The 22429-nt window shown below is 47.0% G+C and overlaps 1 protein-coding gene across 1 annotated transcript in view; it reads right to left on the bottom strand.

The window, feature by feature from the left end:
* Positions 1-22429, bottom strand: part of LOC149338485 (uncharacterized) — a 199353-nt gene that overhangs the window by 85490 nt on the left and 91434 nt on the right. The window contains exon 2 of the mRNA XM_089547718.1: positions 5222-5253. Within this exon, the coding sequence (XP_089403844.1) occupies positions 5222-5253 (32 nt within the window). The remainder of the gene's footprint in view (positions 1-5221; positions 5254-22429) is intronic.

Consider the following 22429-nt stretch of genomic DNA (forward strand, 5'->3'; position numbering starts at 1 on the left):
CTCCACTGTCGTGACGTCATCAAGTCACGTGGTGTGACGTCATGTATCACGTGATTTGGAGGCGCACAACCACAGCGACGGCCCGAGGTGGGCCCCCGTTTCTTCACTGTCGTGACGTCATCGTGTCACGTGGTGTGACGTCATGTGTCACGTGATTTGGAGGCACACAACCACAGCGACGGCGCGAGGTGCGCCCCCGTTTCTCCACTGCCGTGACGTTAGCGTGTCACGTGGTGTGGCATCATCGTGTCACGTGAGTCGGAGGCGCACAACCACAGCGTCGGCGCGAGGTGGGCCCCCGTTTCTCTACTGTGACGTCATCGTGTCACGTGGTGTGACGTCATGTATCACGTGATTTGGAGGCGCATAACCACGGTGAAGGGCTGAAGTGGTAGCTAAAGTAGTATGCTTCGCATAAAAAATGGCCAAAATAAATACGACCCTCCTGTAGTGATTGTGAATACTTATAGTCTTCAGTTCGTGCTAGAACGGGGATTGCAACTCGTGCTCGAACTTTAAGAACAGTGAAGAAGTCAGAGCATCTTGAACATGTTTTTCGATTCCTTAGTTGCCGCTACATTTCGTGGTGACAACTGAATTCAAACTTTTTACATCTCTTCAACAACACATGCATTTGGTGAGGGAAAAAGTGGCTCTAGCTTGACAACGTATGCAGGTAATCTTTATATTGCCGCCATTAAGAACTTTCCTGCCGCATTTTGAAGTACGGCAAGCATAAACCGCAACTATAAAATTTCGTGCACCTTCGGTCTAAGAGGAGGAGTAGGAGGAATAAGAGGAAAGGCAGGGACCTTCGGTCTAAGTTATATTTAATGGGGCCATGCATGATTAAAACGCTGCGAAAGTTTACCTAAGTGGTCTGCAAACCTGATGGCAAGCTGTATGACCTGTAAATACCCTAAGAGTGCGCAAAAATTGAGATCTTCTTCAGGCCTACAGGAACGCCGCGAAGAAGCGAACGTATTCATTTTTTGACTTAATAACAAAGCTGACAAACAAAAACATGCTACTGAACTATTTTCTGAGATACGTAGTCAGTAGTCAGTTCGAAGTCGAATTCATGACCCTAACTCCAATAGGCCAAGGGGGGGGGGGGGGGGGGGGAGGCTCATTTAGCAATTTCTCTCTTATTGATTCATTTCTCTCTCTACTTTTCCTCCCCCTCTCCATGCTTCCTAGCAAGATATATACAGAGGTGGGGAGGTATATTTAAAGGTCAGTTTTATTTGTGTTTAGTGGAGCGCATATGATAAAAAGAATGGTATATGGTTGTAGGCTGTTTAACGTCCCAAAGAAACTCAGGCTATGAAGGACGCCTCTAAAAAAAATGAACCTCATGAGTCACAAGATAAAAAAACAAATAAATAGAGAAAAGAAGCTAAAATACGTAAGCTGTTGGTAGACAAGCATAACGTCCTTAGTCGAAATTAGAGAAAGTACTGGTCAAGTGTTGCCTACTGTTTTTGAAACCGCCCTAAATGACCTTAAAACCTGAAAGAATGACCGCTAGAACATTATAAAATTGGCAATTGTTTAGATCTGGCTAAACCTGGGGGATTGCAAAAGCATCAAGGAGAGAGAGAGAGGCGATGGAGAGCGCGCGGCAGCGGCGGCTGCCCCCGGCACGCTAGCTACGCGCCGCTACTGCGCATGCGCAACTGGCGAGGGTGGCGGCGGCACCTCTGAGTCACCTGCGCAGCGACGGCGGCCGCGCGCCAGCTGTGCGCCGTGTGACGTCACTGCTCCTCGCGCATGCGCAGTATGGCCTTTCGTCAGCTCAGCGAAATGGCTCGGCAAATCGCGTAGTGTTGCTTTCGCAACAAAAGCGCCTTACTCAACTGCTCGGCGGCTGCTTCGAAAACAACCCGTCCGCGCCGGCCGCTTCAAGTTACACGGCGCCGGCACTAGCGGCGTTGAAGGCTGAGAACCAGTGGCGCCGTCTGGTTTGGTCATTGCAGGTTGCCCATAGAAATGAATTTGGGGTTTTATAGCACATCAACAAGGTAGGTCATAGTGCGTCAAGAGCGGGGTGATTGAGGCTAAAGGTTATAAATTAAGAAAATATAGTCAGAAGTCAGTTCGGTAAAGAATAGTAGTTAAATACGGCTCAAGACATGTATACTTTTCAAGAAAGTTAACACTTGTGTGTATGAAACAAGAGTCTCATCGCCAAGTAGAAGCGCCATGTGGACAAACTGATAAGTATCAGTGCAACACATGTATCTATGTTAAGCACTCTTCACAGAACGGTGGGTCCTCCTTTTTTAAGAGGTGACTGTCAGTTAGCTGTGTATGGCAAATTCGCAGACTGCACGGACCACCTCTTAGAACCATTCCTGGTGCACGGCACTCCGCCATTCCTTGAAGACGGGTTTAATGCTGTGGAGTTTAATTTAGAGCGCAGAAGACCATTCTTTCTGCCACAAACATTTTATTTGTTTTCGCAAAGATGTGTAATCTCTGACCGGGATGATGTCGACTGCTCTATTCCCACAGGCACTGGCGTCTCGGTCGGCCGGCTCATTACCGGCTATTCCAATGTTCCATGAATAGAGCGCAACGAACGGGACAAGAAGAAGGCCACAGGCAGGGACACAACACAGCGCTGTGTCCTTCTTCTTGTCCCGTTCGTTGCGCTGTAGTCATGGAATATCGAAACCAACTCGCCCAGCAACTGACCTTGTCATATTTCAATGTGATCTAAAAAAAAAGAATACTGGAGGGGTCACTCAAGCTCCGCCTTAAGGGTATGACGCGCTAGCGCTAATGAGTGAAAGCCCGCATATGCGGAATTGGCCATTATGTACATTCATAGATCCCTGGGAGTCCTCATACCTCTCCTGGTGCAGTGGTGCAGCGGTTAAGCGATGCACCACTGCCCTGCGATGGCAGGTGCTGGGCCTGTGAGTCCCGGGTTGCTCTTTACGACCAAACTGTCACGACCAATCGCTAATGTGACTGCCACTGTCGTGCTCGCGAGCACACATCCCACTGGCCTCCGTGGAAATCAGCACCGTACGCCCGCCGTTGCTCAAAGCAAGCCCGGGCTCTCCGACATGTCGTGGCTTGCAGCATGATTCATCCTGGATCGCCTGGCGCAGTCCCTTCCCCCTCAACTCACTAGCGTGGGCTCGAGACTCATACGACGCTTCGCCGGCCGGCCTTTCCAGGCTTCAAACCTTCAACGGCCGAACACCTCTCGCCAATTCGTCCAATTCAAACTGTAACCAGTGGCATGACCTGATTGGAGGGTTTGAACGGCTGGCTGCTGCAACGGTCTCCAGAGGCTATAAAAACGGAGCCGCGCTGAGCCGGAGCAGCAGATAGGTAGCAGACGAGACATCTCGCCAGAGAGACGCTCTCCCGTGGCATCGCCCTACGCCGTTGTGCTCTTGACCCTTGTGCTGATTATGTAAAGCCTTTGTACATATTGTACATAAACGTTTCGTTGACTCACCGTCGCCTCGACCGTTTCTTGGCTGAGCTCTGCGCAACAGTGGCAGCAGGCTGAGATGCTCCAGTCCCAATACCACCTGCCACAGTGAGCAGTTTGTTCACAATCTGGAGGGTGTGTTGTGGTGACGTCACAAGGTTACTTGATTGAAAAACCCCTACTTCGCCTCTGGTGATTTTTCGTGGAATTTTCACGCACGGTCAAAGAAGCCGACGACGTCGCCGGCCTTTCTGCGACACGAGGTCCTCAAAGGGCACAAAAACATAAGTTAGAACGCAAATTAACAATATGATTAGTTTCGCGGGGGTAAGGAGATGCCTTTGTAGCAAGTTTCAGGCGCAGGCGTAGTGTGGGACATATAATCAATGAGTCCTCCGGATATTATGAGTCCTCCGGCTGCAGTCTGTGCCTATGCGTTACTCCAGTTGACCACATCCAGTAATGGCAACTGAAGAAAACATGGTCGGCTTTGGACCTTTATGGTTGAAAACAATATAATTCAACACTTTATCGATTCTCTAGAATTACCAAGAACTAAAATTCTCGGAGAGAAATTAAAAAAAAAATCGCCGATGGGAGTTTTCAAATGCGAGTTCGAGTTCTTCATTTCTTTCCAATTTTTAAATCCCATCAAATTCCACTAACAAGTAACACAAATTACCTTTCTAGAGGCAAAAATGTTCCCAGAAGGTAGCAAAAAGAGTGATAAATACCACTGATATCTTACAGTGCCAAGGTCGTATTCCTTCTTGCCTCAGTATTGCCCTGGAATCTGTTCTTTATGGAAGGCACTACTTGCAGAACAACGTTTGTTATTTTTTCGCTGCAGAATTCCAAGGGAGAAAACTGTTTTTCTCCTAGCTTCACAAAAGAAGATTTGCATATAAGTACCGAAAAAAAATTCAGGTCAGAATAATCTGGTTTCATTCTGCCCGTATCCAAGCTTTCAATTTTAGGAAACACGAAAAAGCGACATTTCGCACCTCTTGCGATAAACTACTCTTATTTTTTCAGCAAAAGCACAGTGCTTCTTCCAAAACTAAGGCTCGTTCATTTGGGTTAACACATTTGCTGATCAGTCGTAAAAATTAAATAAAAGAAATTGCTATAGCTGCTTGATTACCTTCTTTTCCTGATCACAGGCATATGCATGTCGCAAAATATCTTTGACAGGTAGCAAGGTACAAGGAGCTTACGAATGATAATTTTGAGCTATGTTCTGTGTAATTTTTACTCGAGTTCAGAGAGAGAAAATGGCTTATCATGAGATGAGTAAGCGGCATTAGAATATGAAGTAGTGATGCTAAAGGGGAGCCTAAGCAACGAATTTTGTCAACAGTCAGCAGTTGTCAACAGTTGCATGTGTAACTAATGAAAATTTCGGAAGAATGTGCCCGGTGTGCCCAGAAATAGTGTCTCATCGGCCTCAGGGTGGCCAAATTTACCTTCTCTAGCCACCCACTCTGCTAACGTAAGGAATCGTCGGTTATTTGTTCCCTCTATTTAGAGGTAACCGATGTTGTAGACTAATTTTGAGTATATAAGCCCCAGATTGATGCTCTTCCTTTGAAACATGTTTTTACCTCCGATTGCATAGGATGTACCGCAGCGGCAGCATTCCGAGTGTAAAGCGTGTGAAATGCACACGTTGCACGTAACTCCGATGACTGAATGCTTCCTTTTCTACGTGAAAAAAGAGAAAAAAGAAAATACGAAAGGGAAGAGAGGGCAGGAAATGTCACTCACCGTGTCCACAAGGTTCTGGCTTTTTCCATATTCTGCAATGAAAAAGAAGGAAGGTTTGCTTTTAGAAAGAGCATGACTACTTTAAGACGACAAGAATAAGTTGCAGCAACGATTAATGCTGTAAGGACAGAGCAGCAAGTCCTACGTTGAAGCTTTCTTAAATATGTAGCATTGGTGGTAAGTTTAAAGGAACCGTATATGGAAAAGATGGTGTGCATGGTAAGATAACTTCTCATCACTGGCAGAGACCTTAGTTCTAAAAAGGACAAGCTAAGTATATTTTTAGCCGGCTACCTTCTCACGTCAACAGCAGAGGTCGAACATTGTTTGAAACAAAAGAAAGTAGGACAAAGGCATGGAAGGTATCAGGAGGCCTTTTCGGGCACACAAGGTGAAGGGGATAAAAGCAGCAGAAGACAAGAATTCTGACGCGTAAGCAGGTGAAACTATCACTACCTGCCGAACAAGCCCGGCGACCTCAACCTTCAATGAAGACTGATTTGGTTTGGTTTATGGGGTTTAACGTCCCAGAGCGACTGAGGCTATGAGAGACGCCGTAGTGGAGGGCTTCGGAAATTTCGACCATCTGGGGTTCTTAAACGTGCCCTGATATCGCACAGTACACGGGCCTCGAATTTCTCCTCCAAAGAAATTCTCTAACTTCGTTCACGCCGTGTGAAGACCAATGAAGGCCCTGAGAAGAGCTAGATGGCAGCACTTCGTGTCGTGAAAATTATATTTGCAGTAGCAGATGAGACAAAAAATGATTCATGCGCGTGGACGAGAGTGTTGTGCTAGCTGCGCTACCCGAGAAGACGAGCAGGCTACTGAGTGCTGGATTTAACATAAACTACTTAGAAGAAATGTAAGGTGACCGCTCAGTGGACGCTGGTTAACTTGTTTGTAAAAGATAAGAGCACCAAATAGTATGAAAGACACCTTCCGAAATAAACTGGAAAATGTTCTACATACTGAAGGCAAGAAATATCTCGAGTCCTTAATGATGCATGCAGTCAAAATGTATCTATGGTACGTTAGCACCAATGCTGCTCCTGAGAACGCGTTGGCATAGGGGTGGAGTTTACCGCTGGCGCAAAGAAAAAAGGATCTGAAAGAACAGAATATTTTACGATGCATTTATGCTATCGAGGTGATCCGAGGTCGTGTACTGGATGACATGCTTAAGTAGGCATGGCTTAAACTGGGCATGCTCCCTTGCTCCAAACAAAGACAACGCTCTCGCCGACCAACTGGAACCCGTTAATTCCAAAGCACCTTCTCCCGCCCCCTTCAGATCAGCCACAGCCGCCTGTTTCCGCTTTGGAGCATTTTTATATAAATTATATGCATTTTAAGCGCTGATAGGAATCGTGTTTACCATATATCCTGGCTGCTCAGTGACCGCATTCGTGAAGTTATGCAAACGTCACCTTCGGAGGCATCCTTTATTTTATTTATTTGCACATCAAAGCTCCAGAAGTAGGACATATCATGAGGGGTGCGAGCGTGTAAGGCAGTTATTAGTCACTGGCTTGAGGTAAATATACAGATGATTCAGGTTCTACGGCAGCCTCGAACGCTTACAAGGTTTTCGCCCATGCCGTATGCCAAAAATTCCTGAGTGCGGCAACAATAGTGCGCCTGGACACCTGCTGCAGTGGATGACTCGGTGCGTACAGGGATATATTACATAGTAGGCAAGCACATAAGTTGCTGTGAGATAGACGGGCACGGGTACACCGAGCTTGGTTACTATATGGCGCTACATCGCGCCACAAGTGAAGACACAAAAAAGGAGATGACGAAGGTTTGTTCTGTTTTAGTTTGGTTTGGTTTGGTTTATGGGGTTTAAAGTCCCAAAGCAACTCAGGCTATGAGGGACGCCGTAGTGAAGGGCTCCGGAAATTTCCACCACCTGGGGTTCCTTTGCGTGCACTGACATCGCAGAGTACACGGGCCTCTAGAATTTCGCCTCAATCGAAATTCAACCGCCGTGGCCGGGATCAAACCCGCGTCTTTCGGACCAGCAGCCGAGCACCATAACCACTGAGACACCGCGGCGAGGCAGAAGACGAAGGACAGGCGCCAACTTCCAACTGTTTATTCCGAAAGTGAAGCTCATGTATTTCACAGAAGATGTTTGTTTTGGTTTGGTTTTGCTTTTATGGGGTTTAACGTCCCAAAGCAACTCAGTCTATGAGGGACGCCGTAGTGAAGGGCTCCGGAAATTTCCACCACCTGGGGTTCCTTTGCGTGCACTGACATCGCACAGTACATGGGCCCCTAGAATTTCGCCTCCATCGAAATTCAACCGCCGTGGCCGGGATCAAACCCGCGTCTTTCGGACCAGCAGCCGAGCACCATAACTACTGAGCCACCGCGGCGAGGCAGAAGACGAAGGACAGGCGCCAACTTCCAAGTGTTTATTCCGAAAGTGAAGCTCATGTATTTCACAGAAGATGTGAATGTAGGCGTAGCTCGATGGTAGAATGCATGTGCTTCACTTTCTGAATAAACATTTGGAAGATAGCGCCTGTCCTTCGTCTCCCCGTCTTTTTGTGCGTGCACTTGTAGCGTCATGCCTTTTCCATAAATTGGTACTAATCCTGCCTCTGCGCAGATCGTGTCATCTATTGTCTTGCCATGTGCGCGGTCACGATTACGGCAGTGAAGCATTCATAACTCTCTTTAAAGTTCAAGGCCCTTTAAGAAGCTGTGCATGGGCTAACAGTCGTCATACCCGCTGCATCCAATCCTGACAACGCATTAGAATGTCGCAGGGCAAAGGCCCCTTCAATCCACATCCTACTACCTTGCCACAAGGCAGCGTTCTCGTAAGGAAAAAGGTGTATTTAGCTCGAGTGATCCTATCTATGCTCCGTCTCACAAGTCGTTTGCAGCACTGTGGAAGACGCATCTCTGTCTTCCAATAACAGCTTCTTTCCTGAACTTTCTGAGCATTGTTGAATTATTTTTCGAACAGTTATCGCAGTAATTGAAAGGGTAGTTAAGGCTAGTTATTTTGAGGTACAGCGAGCATATCACTGACTGGTTGAATCAGCACATGAAGACCACACGAACAGAACACTGCTGAGGCTTACTGCGAAATGGTGCGCCGCCATTTTGAAACGTGGCGTCCGCCGAGTCTCCTGCGCGCAGCAGATGGATAGTGGTGATCTTCCCTTCCAGTTACGGGAACACCACCCGAGGAATGACGGGAGCGGAGGAACACATTTACGCAGCGCGTGCCTCCACAGCGCTGGAAACGACTTGTGCAATGACGTGTGCGAGTGTAAACGCGTGGAACCGTGGACGAGTGAGATGAACACAGAAATTTTTACATGTGAAGAGGCGTTTTGCTGCAAAAAGACTTTTCAAATAATTTCGTAATAGGTGCAAGGAGTACAAAGCAGCTTGAGGCGTTCATTTTCTATTTTTCAAACGCTTGCACGCGTACTTTGCAATACCTTCACGAAGTTCTTAAAGACTACAAACTATATAGATTCCGGCAGCATTTTTCCGAAGAAATGGGTCATAAATTAAAGGTTTGCTCCTATCCCTCAAAGTCACATTTGAACCCCGAATACAATTCTGCCCCGGACGATAAATATTTTCCTTTGTGATCAAACCGGATGCATAATTCAGTTGAATTTTCTTTCGTCCTTCAGCTTGCCTTTAGAAATTTTAGGAAGGCCTCTGCAAGAAGGAGGCTGGTGCAGGCTTTTCTATATCAGCATTTAGTTACATATATAAGGCCGCTTTTCTCGTCGGTCTTGTTGTTTTCTATATTTTTGTTATTTTATGTCTCTTCATCCTGTCTATTATTGTTATTATTATTAACTTTGACTAACTTTGACTTTGGCTTCATTGCGTCGTCTACACATTAAAGTTAACGCACGAGATGAAAAGCACGCCACATTTACATTGCGATCCAACTCTTGAGTTCTTTTTCACTGATCGTAAGAACAAAGCAGGACCTGTGTTTGACCGTGTAGATATACTACATCATTAATTTCTTTATTGTTCCATTCGCGAAGTGTACCATCTTCCAAAGCTATTAGCTTAAGATGGCGATCCACAATCTTTTGATTAAATTACTTTATCTCGTTGAAACATTTGTAAACTTCTCCATGATGAACGCGCTGGTTTACTGAATGTATAAATATATTCTCCTCGTTGTATGCTTTATATTTTGAAATTTTTTGTGTTCATTCGTAGTTGTGGTCGCCTGAAGCTGAGTACTTTTGCTTATTTATTTTCTACCAGCGTACTTCATTTTAGCTGTGTTCTACTTCCTGTTCATTTGTCTATAATTCCATCTTCCTTACGACGCTTTACTCATTATTCATGCTTGTAGCCATCCCCCTGTACAAAACCCTCTAGGGTATTTAGGGTGAAGAAAGTAATAAGAAAAAAACTGCACTTGACATCGCAAAGCACGTTCTCAGCTTTCATTGCAGAATGGCAGGGAGAAGGGGGGGGGGGGGGGGGGAGAGATAAAAACATGACCAGAAAACAGTTCTAGAAAGATGCGCCCCCGCGCAGTGCCTTAAAGCGCAATGCCTTGCAGTGACAGTTGCGCCGCTACTGAATATTGAGATGGAGTGGCTGCTCTAGCCGCCCTGCTCTGCCTTGTTCAGCATAGATAATTAGTGCGGCTGAGAAAAAGAGAGCGGAGATTCTACTTTTAATGAGAAAAGCTGACGGGGTCGAGGGCTGGGCAAAAAAAGTCAGAAAATGCACAGGGTGGAGCACAGTGGGTGCAAAGTGCGTCCTTTATTATTTGTAGATTCGACCCCGTATGCAGGCGCAAATTTGGCTGCATAAAATTTAATTTCTTAATGTGATGCACTTTGTGTTATACAGTGCAGTGGTAATTGCTTTCTTTCTCCCACTCTACACGAAGAACAAATAAGGCGTTGCTTTTCCACAATGGAGCCTGCTAAGCTTTATTGTGACTGAACTAATTGGGCGTGTACAAAGGGCCGACTGCCAGTAGTACTCTCTTTGGAGTTCTCAAGTAATGCAGGGACACGATTTCCATGACGTCAGACACATGCTTTCAGGACAGATAAGTAATATCTAACAAATACTCCTTTACGTGCCTACCAAACTCCGATAGAAGAATTAGTTAAGAGAAAATAGACAGAACACTGAACTTCAGCGCTTGCGTTAACATATGTGATTTAGCCGCCGAGCTGGCCCAGTGGTTATGGTGCTCGGCTTCTGACCCGAAAGACGCGGGTTCGATCCAGGTCGGGGCAGCCGAATTTTGATAGAGGCGAAATGCTAGAGTCCTGTGCACTATGCGGTGTCAGTGGACATTAAAGAACTCCAGGTGGCCGGAATTACTGGAGCCCTCCACTACGGCGTCCCCTATTGGCTCAGTCGCTTTGGGACATTAAATCCCATGAACCAAACATATGTGATTTAAAGCTTCACAAAAGCCACTAGGTTACTTAAACAATGGTCTTTTAATATAAATGAGTCATCATTTGTATTGGGCTATTAGAACAGTGTAACCTATGCGCATCTTCTGCAGAGCGGAAACACAGAAACACAGGTACTTAAACGTGGTCTTGCAATATAAATGAGTCATGCTTTGTATTGGACTATTAGAACAGTGTAACCGATGCCTCATCTTCTGCAGAGCCGTAACAGGGAACATTGTTTGATTCGCGGAAACTTTTCCGTTTATTCCCGTCACCTAATATTTTGGCTGCAGCCAGCTCCGAAAAGTTTTCGGCGAAGAGGTGAAAGACTCCTCGCGAAGCAAGGCACGTCCATCGGCGAGGATCGGAGCAGGCGTGCGCTTTAATCTAGCCATCCGCGGCCACTCTCGAACGCCGAGCAAGAAAAGAGAGAGAGAGAGAGAGAGCTCGTAGCCGCGAGCACAAACACTTCCAAACTTCGTCACGGAGGGCGCCACTTTCCCCGGCCCACGGCTGCGGAAATCAATCTAATAACGCAACGACAGGAGCACGTCAAGAGCGGCGCTAAAACGAATAATGGTGCCGCTGGCGGAAATTTCATTACTTCAGAGAGCACGGCTAATGCACCTGGACCACGTCGCCCGGCCGCACACGTGGTGATTCTGACAGGCAAGAAGAAAAAAGGCCCCGCTTGCTTTTTTTTTTATATATTTCGCCACCGACTTCTTTTCGCTATGTGCAGTTCATAATGGGTCCCGATCCCTGAAACGACCGAGAGCAATAAGGAAAATGAGTCGAGGAACCCGATTTGTTACGCGGTCTGCGCCGCGCAATCCTCGCCACCGCCTCATCCCCTTCCCCCTCCTCCTCTTCCGCCCGTCTCCGTTTACTCGCTTTTGCGTTCTTGCTCGGCGTAAGATCGGCGCTCGTCTCGCGGTGTGAGCGCTTCTTTGTGCGCTTTTTTTTTGCCAACCTCTTCCTTAAATGGGGATAGGAGGAAGCTGTCAGAGCGGCCCTGAACGGGGCTGTCAGCCACTGCGTATATGTGTACTTTTTATTCCTTCGACGCTGCGCTAGTCGCTTGACGTTTGTGCCGAAAAAAAAATCGTAATCACTAATACAAGCACCGAACGAGCGGGAAGGGCTGCTTACATTGACACACTTGTGCTCAGAGAAGTGGGCAGCTCAATACTTTTTCTTTTTCTAGTTGATAGGTAATCCATTGGCGCTGAGTGAAACAAGTAGAGTTGATTTGACGCTGCGAATTCTGTTGCAAGGTAAAGGTTGATACGTGGTGGATCATGATGCAGAATCAATCAATCAATCAATCAATCAATCAATCAATCAATCAATCAATCAATCAATCAATCAATCAATCAATCAATCAATCAATCAATCAATCAATCAATTAATCAATCAATCAATCAATCAATCAATCAATCAATCAATCAATCGATCGATCGATCGATCGATCGATCAATCAATCAATCAATCAATCAATCAATCAATCAATCAAACCACTAATAGGGCAGCCGACGACTCTCTGGTCGGATATTCTCTATATCCCTCCGGTTGTCAGGCATCGCTTCAAGAGCGCGCAGCCGCAAAATTTTTTGGAAAGGCAGACAGCAGCATCACGGCAGTCACAATTTCACCTCGCTTCTGTCATCCGTTAATTCTGCCAGCCTGTTTCTCTGTCACTGGCGTTGTGACAGACCTTGACAAGCGACACCTCCCTTTCTCGCCCGCTATTAGGAGTGTGTGTGGAGGACGTCGCATACTCGCGGCAGAGCCTCGTCTCACCGCACACCTTTTTCTTGATTTGCGCTTCACGTCATATTCATGACGGCACCTCCACGCGCTTACCGGTGCATGCCTATCGTTTCGAGACCACGCTTCATAATGTGTCGCCGTATGCGTTAAACAGGTTTCATTTCATTTTATTTATTTTACCCTCAGGGTACACAGTACATTAGAGAAGGATGGGGCTCAGAGAATACAAAGTAAACAGCAATAAACCCGCCGTAGTGGCTGAGTGGCGCTCGGCTGCTGACCCGAAAGACGCCGGTTCGATCCCGGCCGCGGTGGCCGAATTTTGATGGAGGCGAAATTCTAGAGGCCCATGTGCCGTGCGATGTCAGTGCACGTTAAAGAACCCCAGGTGGTCGAAATTTCCGGAGCTCTTCACTACGGCGTCCCTCATAGCCTCAGTCGATTTGGGAAGTTAAACCCGAATAAACGAAACCAACTAAACATCAGTAAAAACTTGCACAAAACAAACAACACAACAGAAAGGATTGCAATTTTTGAGTTGACATCTGTTGATGACAAACAGAGGTGCAAAGTGGAAAACAGCGAAAGCAACTAGGAGATTTCGTAACACGATCCGCCATTTGCACCTTAATCACAGAGCTATAAAATGTTTCGTGGAAGTTCGTCAGAGCCGCACCTTGGATGCCAGCAAAGTGGACGTTGACATCGGCTTCGATGAAAGAAACTGCGAACGAGATTTTCTTCGAATTCTGTCCGCTTTTAACGGCACGCTTCACTCGAATATTTTGTAGAGCTACCTTAACAGACCGAACTACAAACCCTCGGGCTGTTTTATTTGAAAGGTCCAAACCTGGTCAGGGGTCCTTAAAGAGCAACGAAAACTTAACGTTTACGCTACGTCGCATAATGTGCTTAACTCAGCGAGAGCTCAGTCGCACGTGCGCACTTTGCAGCTTTTTGCGACTGTATGGCAATAACAGTCGGTAGAACGGAGCGTGTTTCCGGTCGGCTGCTCAGGGCATTGTAAAGGGGGACGCGGAACACAGACGAAGCGGGAGCGAAGATGATAAGCCTTGCATTCAAGTCCATGTACATTTGCAGAACGCACGGTGAGCCACTGTTTCAGGCCGGGCACCTCTCCGCGTTATCCTAGGATCTTCTGCTCCGATAGCGGATAACACTTGAACGTGGAGTGGACTGGGCAGAGTGCCTGCCGTCAGCAGTCCCGGGACCTGGGCCACCATTTCCGCAAATATACGAAAACATACGGCGTGGGCAGAGCTTTTTTCCGGGGGTGGAGGGAGGGCCAAACTTTTTGAAAGCGCCGCTCCCTGCCTCCGCTACGCTTTTCGAGCCACTCTTAAGCACGTCCGAAAAATTTGAAATGCGACGACGGGAACGTGTGCAGAATTACTTTCACAGCTTCCGAGACTAATCATAAAACAAAGCTTTCTGACCTGGAACATGTTTTTTATGGCAAATCGTGGGTTCCACTCTTGACTAGCGTTTAGCCCTACGTGCCCGTTCCGAATACAAGCAGAAAAACGACACCATTGGAAGAGCTGCAGTTGACAACGCCGAAAGTAGACTGCTAGAAATGGCCAAACGGTACGTCGATTTCGTCTGTTTGGCCGTATCGTTGCTCCAAGAAAAAATTTATCACTGGGATTATCTGCAGCAGCAGGTATACTATTCACTAGACATTATCCATTGAATTGTAAACCTTAAAGTAAATTTTGCACTGCGCATTTAATAGCCGTGGGAGAGACGGGGCTGTCATGCCGGATAAATCAGCTCGAGAAAACATTTACAAACAGAGAGATAGTCGGTACCGTTTTCTTTAGATCGGGATGGTAGACGTTTCCAATTTGGTAAAAAGTATCGCTTTTAGCAAGCGATACCCTTACACCATCATAATGATCTCCAGTTCTCTCCGATTTTGCAAACACAGGTTAACGTACCATTCCTTTCTCTTGCTCTGCAAATTCTCTAACCCACTATTAATCATTTCTACCTTGAAATAATCGCTGCATCTCGGCTATTTCTAGTTCCAACACCCCTGTTGGGCGCATGTATTAGATGATGGGGCTCTTCCAGTGTACTTCAATATATGCGTCACTTACTTTCCATTGCATACGGCTAAGTCTTGAAGGCCTTTCTAATTGTTTGCTGGAAGGGCAATGTACTATCAGCGTCAAATGAAATGCGAACAAAACACGTGAAACGCGAGCACAAAAAATCAAGCATATTAGAGGCTGGAGGTGAAATACACACATGGGCTATTAACATTTCAGAAAAGCGCTGTTTTCGGCTTCGATGGGAAAATCAACTGCTCGTGTATTTTGCCTCCCTAGTATAATATCTGCGATTTGTGCTGTTCGTGTTTCAATTGGCTTGTTCGCGTTTCAATTGACGCTGACAGTACATCGACAGATATCAATTTTATGAACTAGTGCGTCTTGAGTATACCTAATTATTACCCTAATTGACCTATCTAATCGAGTTGACATAATTAGGAAATTAACAATTAATCCACTAATTTATATCTTCCATCTATTTCCTTTACTGATAACACACTGAATAAAGCGTAATGATTATAACAGATAAAGCGTATAATGATCATATTGCACTAGCAGTATAATGCTCTTTCGGCGAAAAGCAAGTTGTGTGTGTGTGTCAAGCAGAAGCACGTCTGGTTGGTTCACTACCCGCTATCCTTCCGTAAAAGTGCATCTTTCGTCTTTAAGCCTGCACCTACAACTTCGCACCCACCCCCACCCTCCACAAGCCCGCACCTACTAGAGGCCCCGCATCACCGGAAAGTGAAACGAAACTAAGTTTCTAAGTTAAATTTGAGCTTCACAGAACTGAGTTTGTAGTCCGTGGGCAATATTTCAAGACACCTCAGACGCCGTGAACAAAATGTTTCAAAAGCAACCATTACTGCATACGCTTAAGGAATCAGTCGATTTGATACTTTGAGAATCTCTAGCTACTAAAAAATATGTCGCGAAAGACATTATGATCCCACCTTACTGTGACTGGAAGTTGCTGTCCTTTTAGAACTCCTCGCCTCGTATTGTCATAACGGAACTAAGTAGTTTTTCTCTCCTAAATTGCTAATTTTACTTGTTAAATAATGTTTTTTTTCGTAATATTTTAATTTCGGATATTTTTGCTGTTATCTGCTAACCTTACGCTTGGTTACGCGCATACACTATATAAGAACGGCTAGAAGTGGCATGTGCATACAAGCGGCAAGTGACCAGCGCTGGCATGACGGTGAAGCTCATGTTATAGTTGTCGATGCGGGTCTTCAACGTGGTTTTCCTCTTCAGATACGATCGTGACAGCCTTCTAGTCACCATCACGGAATCTTCAGCACTGGACTCCGCTTCATGTAATTTCGCGGAGCCGTTCGTCGTCGACGGCTCCTCGTCGCGGGCTGCACCACTGAATTTTGACATAGCCTGGTGCCAGTTGCTCAACAGTGGACCGCCGCCGAGCGTCCCTATATGAGCCATGAAAGGGGCCTCAAGTGTGTCTTCCTTTGAGGCGCGTAACTAGCGGGAATAGAATGCCAGAGAAATCTCCGAAGCCTTTGTCATCAATAAGAAAGACCACAGCTGTGTCAGGGCACCATCCATCACGTTTCTTCCTGAAGAAATAGATTTCCTGACCGTTATTGCCACGACGCGAGCCAAGCCGCAAGTTGAACATTTCTTAATCTTGGTTCGTGGTTGTCACCTGTTTGCGCTTACTCTATTGTTGTACCGTTTAAACTTGTTTTGTTTATTTAATCTCATCATAGCGAGGCACGTGCCTATCATTTCGCCATTCAGTGTTCTGCGCCTTGATTGAATATGTTTGTGTTATTGTTGCGGCGATGCGGGAAATATTCATGTTCTGAAATAAAAGCGCCAGTTGACAGTCGGCGCTTGTGTTTTGTTTTTCTGTCGTGCCGTCTTCGCGCTGTTACGAACATTATCGCGAAACAACAAACCCAACTCATCACTCTTTGAAGGCGCCGCTCAAGTTATGGCTGACGAAAGCGGAACACACCGACAAAAAGAAAAGAGATGGAAAGATGCTCCCGTGCGGGAGCCGAAACGTCTGCTGGAGCCGTATTGTGTGAAAGAGGAAAACCGGTTTCGCGAGAGCTGCAGCCGCGTAGAAATGAAGAAAACCGTGCACGCCAGCTGCAGCCAAGTGGAATGGAAGGTAGGCCTGCTGCAGCCCATTAAAAAGAGCGGGAGCCGAAACGTCTGCTGGAGCCATTATGTGTGAAGGAGGAAAGCCGGTTTCGCGAGAGCTGCAGCCGCGTAGAAATGAAGAAAACCGTGCACGCCAGCTGCAGCCAAGTGGAATGGAAGGTAGGCCTGCTGAAGCCCATTGAAAAAGAGCGGGAGCCGAAACGTCTGCTGGAGCCGTTATGTGTGAAGGAGGAAAACCGGTTTCGCGAGAGCTGCAGCCGCGTAGAAATGAAGAAAACCGTGCACGCCAGCTGCAGCCGCGTAGAAATGAAGAAAACCGTGCACGCCAGCTGCAGCCAAGTGGAATGGAAGGTAGGCCTGCTGCAGCCCATTGAAAAAGAGCGGGAGCCGAAACGTCTGCTGGAGCCGTTATGTGTGAAGGAGGAAAACCGGTTTCGCGAGAGTGCAGCCGCGTAGAAATGAAGAAAACATGCACGCCAGCTGCAGCCAAGTGGAATGGAAGGTAAGCCTGCTGCAGCCCATTGAAAAAGAGCGGGAGCCGGAACGTCTGCTGGAGCCGTTATGTGTGAAGGAGGAAAACCGGTTTCGCGAGAGCTGCAGCCGCGTAGAAATGAAGAAACCCGTGCACGCCAGCTGCAGCCAAGTGGAATGGAAGGTAGGCCTGCTGCAGCCCATTGAAAAAGAGCGGGAGCCGGAACGTCTGCTGGAGCCGTTATGTGTGAAGGAGGAAAACCGGTTTCGCGAGAGCTGCAGCCGCGTAGAAATGAAGAAACCCGTGCACGCCAGCTGCAGCCAAGTGGAATGGAAGGTAGGCCTGCTGCAGCCCATTGAAAAAGAGCGGGAGCCGAAACGTCTCCTGGAGCCGTTATGTGTGAAGGAGGAAAACCGGTTTCGCGAGAGCTGCAGCCGCGTAGAAATGAAGAAAACCGTGCACGCCAGCTGCAGCCAAGTGGAATGGAAGGTAGGCCTGCTGCAGCCCATTGAAAAAGAGCGGGAGCCGAAACGTCTGCTGGAGCCGTTATGTGTGAAGGAGGAAAATCGGTTTCGCGAGAGCTGCAGCCGCGTAGAAATGAAGAAAACCGTGCACGCCAGCTGCAGCCAAGTGGAATGGAAGGTAGGCCTGCTGCAGCCCATTGAAAAAGAGCGGGAGCCGAAACGTCTGCTGGAGCCGTTATGTGTGAAGGAGGAAAATCGGTTTCGCGAGATCTGCAGCCGCGTAGAAACGAAGAAACCCGTGTTTGCTGGAGCCGTTATGCGTGAAGGAGAAAAACCGGTTTCGCGACAGCTGCAGCCGCTATAGAAATAAGAAACCCGTGCACGCCAGCTGCAGCCACGTGGAACGGAAGGTAGCGCCTGCTGCAGGCCATTGAAAAAGATCGGGAGCCGAAACATCTGCTGGAGCCGTTATGTGTGAAGGCGGAAAACCGGTTTCGCGAGAGCTGCAGCCGCGTAAAAATGAAGAAACCCGTGCACGCCAGCTGCAGCCAAGTGGAATGGAAGGTAGGCCTGCTGCAGCCCATCGAAAAAGAACCGGAGCCGAAGCGTTTGCTGGAGCCGTTATGTGTGAAGGAGGAAAACCGGTTTCGCGACAGCTGCAGCCGCTATAGAAATAAGAAACCCGTGCACGCCAGCTGCAGCCACGTGGAACGGAAGGTAGCGCCTGCTGCAGCCCATTGAAAAAGAGCGGGAGCCGAAACGTCTGCTGGAGCCGTTATGTGTGAAGGAGGAAAACCGGTTTCGTGAGAACTGCAGCCGCGTAGAAATGAAGAAACCCGTGCACGCCAGCTGCAGCCAAGTGGAATGGAAGGTAGGCCTGCTGCAGCCCATTGAAAAAGAGCGGGAGCCGAAGCGTTTGCTGGAGCCGTTATGTGGGAAGGAGGAAAACCGGTTTCGCGACAGCTGCAGCCGCTATAGAAATAAGAAACCCGTGCACGTCAGCTGTAGCCACGTGGAGCGGGAGGTAGCGCCTGCTGCAGCCCATTGAAAAAGAGCGGGAGCCGAAATGTCTGCTGGAGCCGCTATGTGTGAAGGAGGAAAACCGGTTTCGCGAGAGCTGCAGCCGCGTAGAAATGAAGAAACCCGTGCACGCCAGCTGCAGCCAAGTGGAACGGAAGGTAGTGCCTGCTGCAGCCCATTGAAAAAGAGCCAAACTGGTTTCGCGGCAACTGCAGCCAAGTGGCACGGCAGAAGCCACGTCAGAAGCCACGTCGCGCCAGCTGCCGGTTACTTTGTGTGGAACACCATCAAAGTAACCTGTGCGGAGGGTGCATGCCCATTGTGCTAGCGCTCCTATATCGTATTTAGTTTCCAGAAAGTAAATCAGGGGTTTATTTTCAATTCCTTTTATTTACGTGCAAAACGGCGCCCTAAAACACGTTGGGAATTCATGAAAAGAAACGGAAAGGGTCAGACATCGATTCAGACTAATGGCATGAAAAATCCTTGCGAAGTCCGAGCTGTGAAGGCAGAAATAAGTTGTTACTACCGACAAATTTCATGATTTGAGAAAAGATGATCTGAGAAAGCAAAGTTCTATGATTCTCCACGTTAATGAGAGGATCATAATTTAGTGGGGAATCTTTGTTCCTTCATTATAGACAGGAACGACCTTTCCCAGTTTCCATACGTTAGGATGTACGCTGCAGAAAGCGACTGTGAGAAGGTAACCATATGGGCTAGTTGGTGTACATCGGACATAACTTCGCCAGCGAAAGTACGAGACACCAGGAAAAGAAGAACAGAGGACAACGCTGGGCTTCGTCTCCAGCGTTGTCCTCTGTTCTTCTTCTCTTTGGTGTCTCGTACTTTCGCTGGCGAAGTTATCTCTGGCCGACTGTGAGCACAACAGGGATACGTAAACTGCGAAAAAGTCGTTATTACTGCTCAATACATTGGGGCAAATCTCCTCTAGCCTACTCCAGTTTGTTCGATGTGAAACGAAATGACAGGTTCATAAAATGTGACAGCGCGCAAACTCGACTGCATATTAGTGGAGGAGGCAACAGTCGGCGCGTGAATTTCAAATAGTAAATGCATATAAAGAACGGAAAACATTTCAGCGCATCCGATGTCATTGGCTACGTCTTTAGGTTCTTTACTAAGAGTGATGCCCTGCGCCCACTGCGGTTTTGTTATGAGCCGTGATTTTCTATGATTATCAGTAAAATTATTTATGGTCATTTTGCGCTCATTGAGCCCTTGGTTGATATTTGTCCAGCCTGCCGATGTACGTTTTTGCCGCACACCATTGCCGTTTCGATCTTCGACTGCGAGATCTTTTTGTGGGACTTGTTCCTTCCGTTCTAACTCGGAACCTAGATAAAAAGTTCCTTATTTCCGGGTCAGCGTGCGTCCTGTCTGCTTCTTATCTCGTGTGCTGCGTCCCTTTACTTGCCATCTGGCTCGCCTTCAAATTCTTCTGGAGTTCTCTCTCAATGTGCCACACATTTCATCAGGCGATCGGAAAGCTCAGCAAGGGGTTGTGCTCCTCTGAAGACTTGATTCATTGCTACTGCGGCGGTCTGCACCACGTCTTTAATAAGCACTCCAGGGGTGAACCGAAAAGCAAAAGCCCAATGGAGGCCTTTCGCAGGCGTTTTGGAAAAGTATAGCGATATTGCTAATTACTGCACCACAAACTCCAGTAGACCTAAGGCAACGCTCCGCGGAGATTTACTGGCGCACAACGCGCAGTGCGACTCTCTTCATCGATGTCACATCTGGAAATGAGAGGTGATAGCGCTGCAGAATGGCTTGATCGAAGGTGGGTCTCCAGTGATTCGAGCAGAGGGAGATAAGGAAAGAAAACAGAGAGAGAGAGAGAGAAAGAAAACGGCTGGCTGCCTATTTTACATATCGTTTTATACAAAGGGGAGAAATCCTTTTTAAAGTTCCTTGTTTGCCCAATTTCTGACACAGACGTAAAAGAAGCGCAAGCGAACTTTTTGGGGTGGATGGTCTCGGTTCATTTTTTACTTTCAAGGCGCGAACACATGACAAAACACGAAGGTAGGCAACAGGATAAAGAGCCTCCTCTTGTCGCTTCGTCCTTCTTTATTGCTTCGTTGTCCTGTTTTGACACCTTCCAAACTAAGAGTAGAAGAAGCCATCCTCACGCTCTGCCAGTGTGCTCGTTCTTGTCGTGTGTTGTAGCGCTCAAACCTTTGAGTGGTGCTGCAGACTTTTTATTTTTCTCCATCTCGGGCTTTTGAAAAAACGGTGATAATTTTGGCTTAACCTCACAGCGAAATTTTCGAAACGATAGAGGAGAAATGTTCCGACCACCACTCACAACAATGAAAATGGTTGCCTACTCGGATTCATGTAATCTCTACATTCTGGCGCGAGGGGGGGGGGGGGGGGGGTCTCAGATTCCTTGTCAATATTTAGGAGCGTTCTGAGACCTCATGAGAGCCCCTTGATTTTAAGCGTTTCTATGCAATCCACATTGTCTCACTGAGTCCACACCCTTTTTTTTTGTGATATGAACAATAAACATGTGCGTGGCTGGAAGCGGAGCCAGTTGCTGTTTCTCGCATAACGGAATAAACCGCACTGCATCTGGAGACATGAGCTAATCAAAACATAACTACGACAGACAATGCAATCCATATGACAGGATTTCTAACTTGAAATGGAAAGTTAACTATTCGTAATGGTCAGATATGGTAAGAAGACTGCACAGCCAAGCTAGTGCTAGGTTACATTTAGGGATCGGACTTTTCGGTTTTTATTTTTCAAAATTCCGCGGACGACTTTTTCGGTTCTTATTTCAGAACCGAAGTTACATTTTTTTTGGGGGGGGGGGGTGAATATTATTTTCGATGGATGAAATATTTTCTTTTTTTTTGGCGATTAAATGTTACAATTTTGTATGGTCAAAAGTCGCTTAAAGTATATGTCGGTGTTTTCATCAACCTGAACTATTTGTTTACCAGCAATTAACTTGAAAAATGGTAGTACTTGGAGATTTGCTTGTAGAATAAATTCCTGTCATCATTGAAAAAAAGTGGCTCAAGTTGAAAAGGTAGCCGGCAGGCGAAAACGGAAGTGGAAGTTTACTTTCTAAGAACTAGGTTGTTGTGCTATCGTTGGGTTGTCGCACTGGGTTGAGCGTGAGGGCGTAGCATCACGTGGTCTGCGTACTGATGACAGCGGTCGAACTGCCACTCAACCGTCGCGGCAGCCAGAACGTACAGATAGCAAAACGCATGCCTAGAACAACCAAATTGTCTGTTCCGGAGCTCCCAAAGCCGCTGCGGCCAAGAAAGCAAAAAAATGACGATGAAATTCTATGAGTTTAACAGGACACGTTTACATCCAGACCATTTTTAACCAAATTTTATGGCTAGTTATCGCGTGTTACGCCCGAAACACGCTCATAGCGTGTTCTAGACATGCGTTTTGCCCTCTGTACTTTTTCATGATGCCCATGCGTGGTTTCCTGCGAGTGTCCTACTTGCAGTTGATTAACCTGCGTAACTATTCTAAGCAGGTGATGATCATGAACAAACAGTGCTAATCTAACAGGCGGCGAGGAGGTGGTGCTTCCGGTCTGCAGAGACGTGTAAGCTAGCGGAAAAATACCTGAATTCGCAAAACTGCTATGCTTATCCAACAATACCATTGTTCCAGTATTGTGCCCCCTACTTTTCTACTTACTTAATTTTCAACTTTGACTGAGTGTAACTCGCATTTAGCAGCCAGCTGTCTATGCTTTGCATGCTAAGAATACTGACCTTTTTCGGTTAAAAACAAATTTTGAAGACTGAATTCGGCGTACTTTTATC

Source organism: Amblyomma mixtum, chromosome 6, assembly GCF_055824585.1.
Source record: "Amblyomma mixtum isolate Tamu chromosome 6, ASM5582458v1, whole genome shotgun sequence".
NCBI classification, from domain to species: Eukaryota; Metazoa; Arthropoda; class Arachnida; order Ixodida; family Ixodidae; genus Amblyomma; species Amblyomma mixtum.